General features: G+C 53.0%; 1 protein-coding gene across 1 annotated transcript; it reads left to right on the forward strand.

Annotated features, from left to right (window-relative positions):
• The first annotated feature begins 286 nt into the window (after window positions 1-286).
• Window positions 287-7757, forward strand: PTGIR (prostaglandin I2 receptor). The gene is made up of 2 exons (XM_033158778.1): window positions 287-1142; window positions 7608-7757. Exons 1-2 carry the CDS (start codon window positions 300-302, stop codon window positions 7755-7757), a joined length of 993 nt encoding a protein of 330 aa, XP_033014669.1. The 5' UTR covers window positions 287-299.
• Window positions 7758-8231: the final 474 nt, after the last annotated feature.

Below are 8231 nucleotides of genomic sequence, written 5' to 3' on the forward strand. Positions count from 1 at the left end.
CCTTTTTTGGGGGGTGGAGTCCCAGCTCCACCTGCTTTAGCCAGGGGGCATGACACCGTCCTGACCCTAACCCCAGAACGCTGGCTGGATTCTTCCTCCATAAACTGCTGGACCCCGATGTCTTCTTTCGCAGCTTCTGGGAACAGGACTCCGGGCTCGTCTATCGCGACTAGGGGCTGCCCTCCGACGCGAATTAACTGGGGATAGAAAGCAGCAGCAGGAGGAGAAGGATCTGAACCCACCGTTCCCCCTTCTTCCTTCTCGAAACTCTGAGGCCTCACAGCCCCCTCTTTGTGCCAATGCATGCGCCGCAAGCAAACCTGACCCCTCCGGAGGACTGCAGTGGCCTGACCCGACTGCAGAAGGACGGCAACCCGGGAATGAGCTCCTTCATGTTTGCGGCAGGGGTGGTGGGCAACGTGGCAGCCCTGGCCATCCTGGGCTTCCACCGGAAGGAGCTGCGGACCAAGAGCTCGGCCTTCTGCATCCTGGTGACTGGCCTGGCCATCACGGACCTGCTGGGCACCTGCGTGGTCAGCCCCGTGGTCTTTGTGGCCTATTCGCGAAACGCCACCGTTCTGGGCCTGGCGGACGGAGGGCACTGGCTGTGCGACCTCTTTGCCTTCTCGATGATGTATTTCAGCCAAGCAGCCATGCTCATCCTCTGCACCATGGCGGTGGAACGGTGCCTAGCTATCACCTACCCCTACTTCTACTCGCAGCACAACATCCGCCGGTGGGCCAAGCTCTCTCTGCCCGCCACCTACGCCTTCAGCGCCCTCTTCTGCACTCTGCCCTTCCTGGGTGTCGGGCAGTACAAGCAGTACTGCCCGGGCACCTGGTGCTTTGTCCAGATGGACGTGGAGCTGGCGGGGGGCGGCCGCGGCAAGGCCGCCTTCTCGCTGTCCTACGCCACGCTGATGGCGCTGCTGATCCTGGCCATCTTCGTGTGCAACGGCCTGGTCATCATCAGCCTCTGCCAGATGTACCGAAAGCAGAGGGCTCGCCGGCGAGGCTCTATCAACGTGGCCCAGCAGCGGCGGCGCAAGAGCTGGCTCGGCCAAGGCGAGGAGGAGGTGGACCACCTCATCTTGCTGGCCCTCATGACGGTCATCTTCGTCATCTGCTCTTTGCCCCTCACGGTAAGTACTGCCACGGGGGTCACGGGGGGGGGGATAACGGAGAGGGGCTGGTGAGGTGAGGGATGACAGCTTGGCTCAATGGTGGCAAATGTCTTGGCACAATGGTGGCAAATGTCTTGGCACAATGGTGGCAAATGTCTTGGCTCAATGGTGGCAAATGTCTTGGCACAATGGTGGCAAATGTCTTGGCACAATGGTGGCAAATGTCTTGGCACAATGGTGGCAAATGTCTTGGCACAATGGTGGCAAATGTCTTGGCTCAATGGTGGCAAATGTCTTGGCTCGATGGTGGCAAATGTCTTGGCTCGATGGTGGCAAATGTCTTGGCTCGATGGTGGCAAATGTCTTGGCTCGATGGTGGCAAATGTCTTGGCACAATGGTGGCAAATGTCTTGGCACAATGGTGGCAAATGTCTTGGCACAATGGTGGCAAATGTCTTGGCACAATGGTGGCAAATGTCTTGGCACAATGGTGGCAAATGTCTTGGCACAATGGTGGCAAATGTCTTGGCTCAATGGTGGCAAATGTCTTGGCTCAATGGTGGCAAATGTCTTGGCTCAATGATGGCAAATGTCTTGGCTCAATGGTGGCAAATGTCTTGGCACAATGGTGGCAAATGTCTTGGCACAATGGTGGCAAATGTCTTGGCTCAATGGTGGCAAATGTCTTGGCTCAATGGTGGCAAATGTCTTGGCTCAATGATGGCAAATGTCTTGGCTCAATGGTGGCAAATGTCTTGGCACAATGGTGGCAAATGTCTTGGCACAATGGTGGCAAATGTCTTGGCACAATGGTGGCAAATGTCTTGGCACAATGGTGGCAAATGTCTTGGCTCAATTGTGGCAAATGTCTTGGCTCAATGGTGGCAAATGTCTTGGCTCAATGATGGCAAATGTCTTGGCTCAATGGTGGCAAATGTCTTGGCACAATGGTGGCAAATGTCTTGGCTCAATGGTGGCAAATGTCTTGGCTCAATGGTGGCAAATGTCTTGGCTCAATGGTGGCAAATGTCTTGGCACAATGGTGGCAAATGTCTTGGCACAATGGTGGCAAATGTCTTGACTCAATAATGGCAAATGTCTTCCTGGGGACAGGAAGTGACATGATAAGGGTTGGCCAGGTTCTTAACTGAGACAACACAGTTTCCATCCAAGGTGGTCAAAAATTGTGGGCCGATCGGCTCCATCTCGCGACCAGGGAGCCATGCGACTGCTCACCTGTGAGCGCAGTGGGAGAGTCAAGCATTTCGTGACCTGCCACTGCCCGGGTCTTCCACATGGCCTCGGGTGACTGTTGCAGGAGGCATTTCCACAGCCGTATCCTGCACTGGGTTTGGGTTGAAGGCAAACGCTGTGCCACATTTTCATCTCCCGCCTGCGTGCGAGTGAGGAGGGTACACAAGACTGTACCAGGCTGGGAGCTTTTTGCAACCTGCTTTCTGTAGGGGAAGGACTGTGGCTCAGTGGTTAGAGCAGCTGAAAGTCCCAGGTTCAATCCCCCCGGAATTCCTCAAGGCAGGGCTGAGACATGGGGGAGCGTCTGTTGTCCAGTGTAGACAACATTGAGCTAGACGTCTTTCTGTGCATGCAGTGACTTCACAGAGGCCCCAAGTGACAGAGGGCATCGTGCAGAAGCTGTCAAAACCAAGCTGGGATCCGTGGTGCGGTTGATGTGGTCCGATCAGCATTTCGCAGACTTCCTCGCCGGAGAGATGCACACACACATAAGATTAGAAAAGTTACGCAGACGGGTCTGCAAACAGTTATTTAACCACGACAGATATCTAGGTCAGGGACGACGTGAGACCAAGCTTCCGATCTGAATTTCAGGGCCCCTATCGCTGGGCCATAACTGTCATAAACAAAAATAACATGACATAAAGGATCAGGGGCAGTCTATCTCTGAATATCAGAGTCTGGAGATGAACAGCAGAGGAAGCCCATTGTCCCTTTTGCCGTCCTTGGAAGCCACCTGGGCTCTGCTGGAAACGAAGTTCGGGCTAGATGCTTCTCTGATGCAGAAAGGTCATTCCAACACACACACACACACACACACACACACACACACACACACACACACACAGAGCCGTTTAGCTCTCTGAGACTCCCCCCCCAACAGCAGTTCCCTTCTTGGGTTTGGGGCACACTGTCCTTTAAGGGTGCCCTTTAGATCCAGCCCTGAGACACACATGGCTAGAGAAATGGTGACATTCAGATTGTATTTCTGACTTGCTCCTCCGGCTGCTAAAAGGAAGTTTAATTGGGGGTAGGAATAACTATAAAAGCCTTTGCAGTGCTGTGGCCAGTGGGAGTTGTAGTACAAAACATCTGGAGGGCGCCCAGTAGGGGAAGGCTGATCTATAACATCACCACGGTGGCAGATCTCTGTTCAGCCTGGGAGAAGACGAGACCAGTGTAAAGCTAGCAAGGCAAATTGTTGGGAGCAGAGGATGAATGTGTGTGCCTTGAGACAAGAGGTAAGACCTCGCACCCGTTCTCTGCTTCATATTCCATATCTTCCTTTCTCTGTTTCCTGTTCCTTTTCTTTCTCCATTTCCTGCTGTTTGCCCAATCGAAGAAATGCAATGGCAAAGAAAAGCTACAAGTTATAAAAGTTATTTTTAAAAGACAGGTAGGTTTGCCAAACAGCTGGAGCAAAACGGGCCCCAGCCCATTTCTGAGCATTTCACAGCAGCTTAGGATCAGAAGGATTTCAAGGCAGAGGGAGAGGCATAGAATTGTAGAGTTGGAAGGGACTCCTGAGGGTCATCTAGCCCAACCCGCTGCAATGCAGGAATCACAGCTAAATAATCCCTGATGGTTAACCTCTGCTGGGGGGGGGGAAACCTCCAGTGAGGAAGAGCTCACCACCTTGTGAGGAGGGGCGGAGGAAGGGAGGTGCAGTGGGGGCGGACCACCCCAGGTATCACCACTGAGGGGGGTGACAAAATGCCAGGCGGGGGGGCCTGCAGCGTGCCCGAGCCATGCGTCTCTCCTGAGAGTGGCGCGGTGGCTTGGGGGCCCGCAGGCTCTGCGCTGCTCCAAATGGTCCGCCCGCCGCCTCCCCCAGCTGTAGGGTGGCTGAGTGGGAGGAGGCAGGCAGACTTCTCGGAGACCCCGCGGAGCGTCCTGCCCTGCCCCCGCGGGCGGCTGACCCCGCCTCTGGACGCAGGGCACATGTGCCGTGCCAGGCGCCAGATCGGCTTGCTCCGCCACTGCTTGTGAGGTTTCTGGCAACCAAGCTGTTGTTAAAAGCAGAAGAGCGTGACCCAGCAAAAGAATTGGCTACCCTACGTGCAGTCAGTTACAGGTGGGTAGCCGTGTTGGTCTGCCATAGTCGAAACAAAATAGAAAATTCTTTCCAGTAGCACCTTAGAAACCAACTGAGTTCGTTCTTGGTATGAGCTTTCGTGTGCATGCACACTTCTTCAGATACACTGAAACAGAAGTCACCAGATCCTTAAATATAGTGAGGGAGTGGGGAGGGGTATTACTCAGAAGGGTGGTGGGAATGGGTGATGAGCTGATAGGTGTGGCAGGTACTCCAGAAGGTCATAACCACAGCCTGAAAAATTATTGGTCATCCTCTCCCATCTTTGGAAGAGCTATACAGTTCCCGTTGCCTTAAAAAAAGTAAACAATACTTTACAGGATCCATCTCATCCGGGATATAGTCTTTTTGCGCCACTGCCTTCGGGCAAGAGATATAGAACAATTAGATCAAGAACAAATAGATTGAAGAATAGTTTCTACCCCAGAGCTATAACCATCTTAAATGCTGTAACCAGATAATATGACCTTGGAGAGTTGTGATGGGTGTGTACGTATGTGCATGTGTGGCTGACAATGTGTTGGTTTTTTGTTTTGTTTTTGTGTGCTGTTTTTTTCATTTTGTTTTTATGGGATGGCATCCAATTTCGTTGCACTTGTACAACGTTGTACTTGTACAATGACAATAAAGAAATCTTATCTTATCTTATTTCTTCATTTTCACCTGGCAGGAGTTGATGGCTCCTAGCTATGCTCTGCCAGCCTCCATGATTGGAGGCAGCGATGCTTCCAGATCCCAGTTGCTAGAAACCACAGGAGGGAAGAGTTGCTCTTGTGTTCGAATCCTGCTCGCTGGTTCCCCACAGGCATCTGATTGGCCTCTGTGAGAACAGGATGCTGGACTAGATGGGCCACTGGCAGGATCCAGCAGGCTCTTATGTTCTGAAAGCCAACATCCATCTGCCATTGAGATTCCTACATTGCAGGGGGTTGGACTGGATGACCCTTGGGGTCCCTCCCAACTATTCTATGATTCTATTATACTTCAGCCCCTTTCTTTCAGGAATGTTTGTTGCAGACGTTTTCTAGTTGCCAATTTCCTTCCCATCGCCTTTCTTCTCTAACCAGTCCTCCCAGCAGCGTCCAGAACTGTCCCAGACATTCTCATGCTGCCTTCCCCAGTTCCCTGCCGCTGCCAGAGGGGAACCCAGCCCCACGCATGTGAATCAGTTCCGGGATGGGCCCTGCCCTTCTTCCGCATGAGGGACCTGGTGCATGTGTGGGCTAGAGTGACGAGGGAATAGCACGGCAGCGTGACTGTTCAGAAACTCTGGAGGGCCGGCAGCTGACAAGGCTGGATTCTGACGAGAAGGGAAGCTTTCATCATTTCCGTCCTTTGCAGATGGGGCAATGGCAGGGTTGCCAAAGAACAGGGTGGGGGCGGAGAGGCTCCTCCCATGCTTTTAAGAGCATCCTGGTCTGCAAAGCTGGGAGATAAGCATTATCAACTGATAATGCCTGCAGGGGCATTAAGGCGCAGGAGCAAGGGTGGATACGAATAATAATAATAATAATAAGCTGGCAACTAATGAGACTTTTAATCTCATGGTCGTGGGTTCGAGCCCCGCTTTGGGCAAAAGATTCCTGCATTGCAGGGAGTTGGACTAGATTACCCCCCCATGGTCCTTTCCAACTCTGCATTTCTATGACCCTAAGGTGTGGGGAGATTTATTCTCACCAATTACTTATTATTCTTATTGATTACAGCCTCGCCCTTTCCCCAAGAGGCTCAGAGGACATACACAGGTTGCCTGGGGAAGTGACCAAGGCTCATTAGTGTCGACTCCCCTGCAAGAGCCACGCCATTCATTTAAAGCAGGGTTGTCAAAACTTAGGTCTCCAGCCATGGGAGCCAACTCCTAGGGGCCGAGGGGGCTTCACTCCCCTAATAAAATATTTGAGCGGGACGCCCCCTCCTCCAAGTTGATGAGCATTGCCATTCAAATGGCAAGACTGCGCCGCATCATGTCACCAATTATACAGGGCAGGGCTTACCTGCCCCCCATTATTTTATTCCAGTGGGCACCCCTGTTTCCAGTATATATTTTTTGTTTTTTTTACTACAACTGCCATCATCCCTGACCGCTCATCCCGCTAGCTGGTGTTGATGGAAGTTGTAGTCTGAAACCAGCTGGAGACCCAAGTTTGGCAAATTCAAAGCATATTCGTGCCATTTTAAGAACCATGGCTCCTGAGAACTCTAGTTTACCCTTTGGCAGGGCTGCAATTCCAAGCACATTTAAACTATGATCCACAGAATTCTTTTTGTGGGGAAACCTGACTGTTAAAGTGGTTTAAAGGGTAAAGAGAGCCCTGACCATTAGGTCCAGTCGCAGACGACTCTGGGGTTGCGGCGCTCATCTTGCATTACTGGCTGAGGGAGCCGGCGTACAGCTTCCGGGTCATGTGGCCAGCATGACTAAGCCGCTTCTGGCGAACCAGAGCAGCGCACGGAAACGCCATTTACCTTCCCGCCGGAGCGGTACTGATTTATCTACTTGCACTTGGATGTGCTTTCGAACTGCTAGGTTGTCAGGAGCAGGGACCGAGCAACGGGAGCTCACCCCGTCGCGGGGATTTGAACCGCCGACCTTCCGATCGGCAAGCCCTAGGCTCTGTGGTTTAACCCACAGCGCCACCCGCGTCCCTTGGGTTAAAGTGGTTTAAGAGTGCTTTAAATACACAGGGTGGATGTGACCCAAGTATCAGGGCCGCCACATTGGCCATCACTCAGAATGGGGTACACCGTGGATGGAAGCGCCAGTCACTCTCTCTGCCTTAGTCTGAGGTGCCCACTTGCTCTCAGCCCGCCCCACCTGTCTTCTCAATGACAATCTTCCCAGGCGGTTCGCCCTGCCTGCCAGCTTCCTGCTCCTGATTCCTGTTGCTCAGCAGGCAGGAGGATGGGAACAAAACCAGAATTAGCTGGCTGTGGCTCCCCCTACGGTTGACCTCCTTGCTTTACACCCTATCGGCTGCAATGGGGACCGGCCTCTGTATAGTAGGACACACGGACACCCTAGCTTGGTTGGGCCATGTCCCGCGGGTGAATTCCACACATGGGACTCTGAGGCATTTGCCCTATTTGCAAGACCCACTTCCTTCCCCAAGCCCTGCTTCTCCCCTTCCCCACAGCTATGGGGCCTTCCTAGAACAAGTGTTGCCCCCGCCCCTCCGAAACTTTTGGGTTTGCCAGCCGCGTCCAGGCCCAACCCAGCCGTGCCAAAACCCGGCCTCGAAGCTCTCACCCCGCCGCCTCGCAACCCGCCCACGCTGCAGAAGTGAGCAAATTGGCACAACCGGAATTGGCATGGAAAACAGCCAGACTCCCTGAGGTGTTGTTGATTTCCTGCATCTCCTCAGTCACCCCACATCCTGCCACTGAGGCAGCCAAGTCGAGGCGAGTCTATCTGCAGTATCCGCCTGAGGGTGCCAACCTCTTCCAGGATGCCTGGCCCGGGAGCTGAGAGAGCTCACACAATTTACCAATATTGTATCTTAGTTTTCGAAAAACTCCTAGTGAAAGAGATTTCCAGAGCCTCTTTGTTCTTTGTTCAGTCGTTCAGTCATGTCCGACTCTTTGTGATCCCATGGACCAGAGCACGGCAGGCACCCCTATCCTTCACTGCCTCTCGCAGTTTGGCCAAACTCATGCCAGTCGCTTCGAGAACACAGTCCAACCATCTCGTCCTCTGTCGTCCCCTTCTCCTTGTGTCCTCCATCTTTCCCAACATCAGGGTCTTTACCAGGGAGTCTTCT

This window comes from Lacerta agilis, chromosome 8, assembly GCF_009819535.1.
Source record: "Lacerta agilis isolate rLacAgi1 chromosome 8, rLacAgi1.pri, whole genome shotgun sequence".
In the NCBI taxonomy this organism is placed as follows: Eukaryota; Metazoa; Chordata; class Lepidosauria; order Squamata; family Lacertidae; genus Lacerta; species Lacerta agilis.

Bases quoted from the DNA above. Each gene is read 5' to 3' on its own strand.
- PTGIR (XM_033158778.1), top strand. From the start codon at position 300: ATGCATGCGCCGCAAGCAAACCTGACCCCTCCGGAGGACTGCAGTGGC. The intron at 1,143-7,607 runs GTAAGTACTGCC...CCTTCCCCACAG, and splicing joins TCTGCTCTTTGCCCCTCACG to CTATGGGGCCTTCCTAGAAC.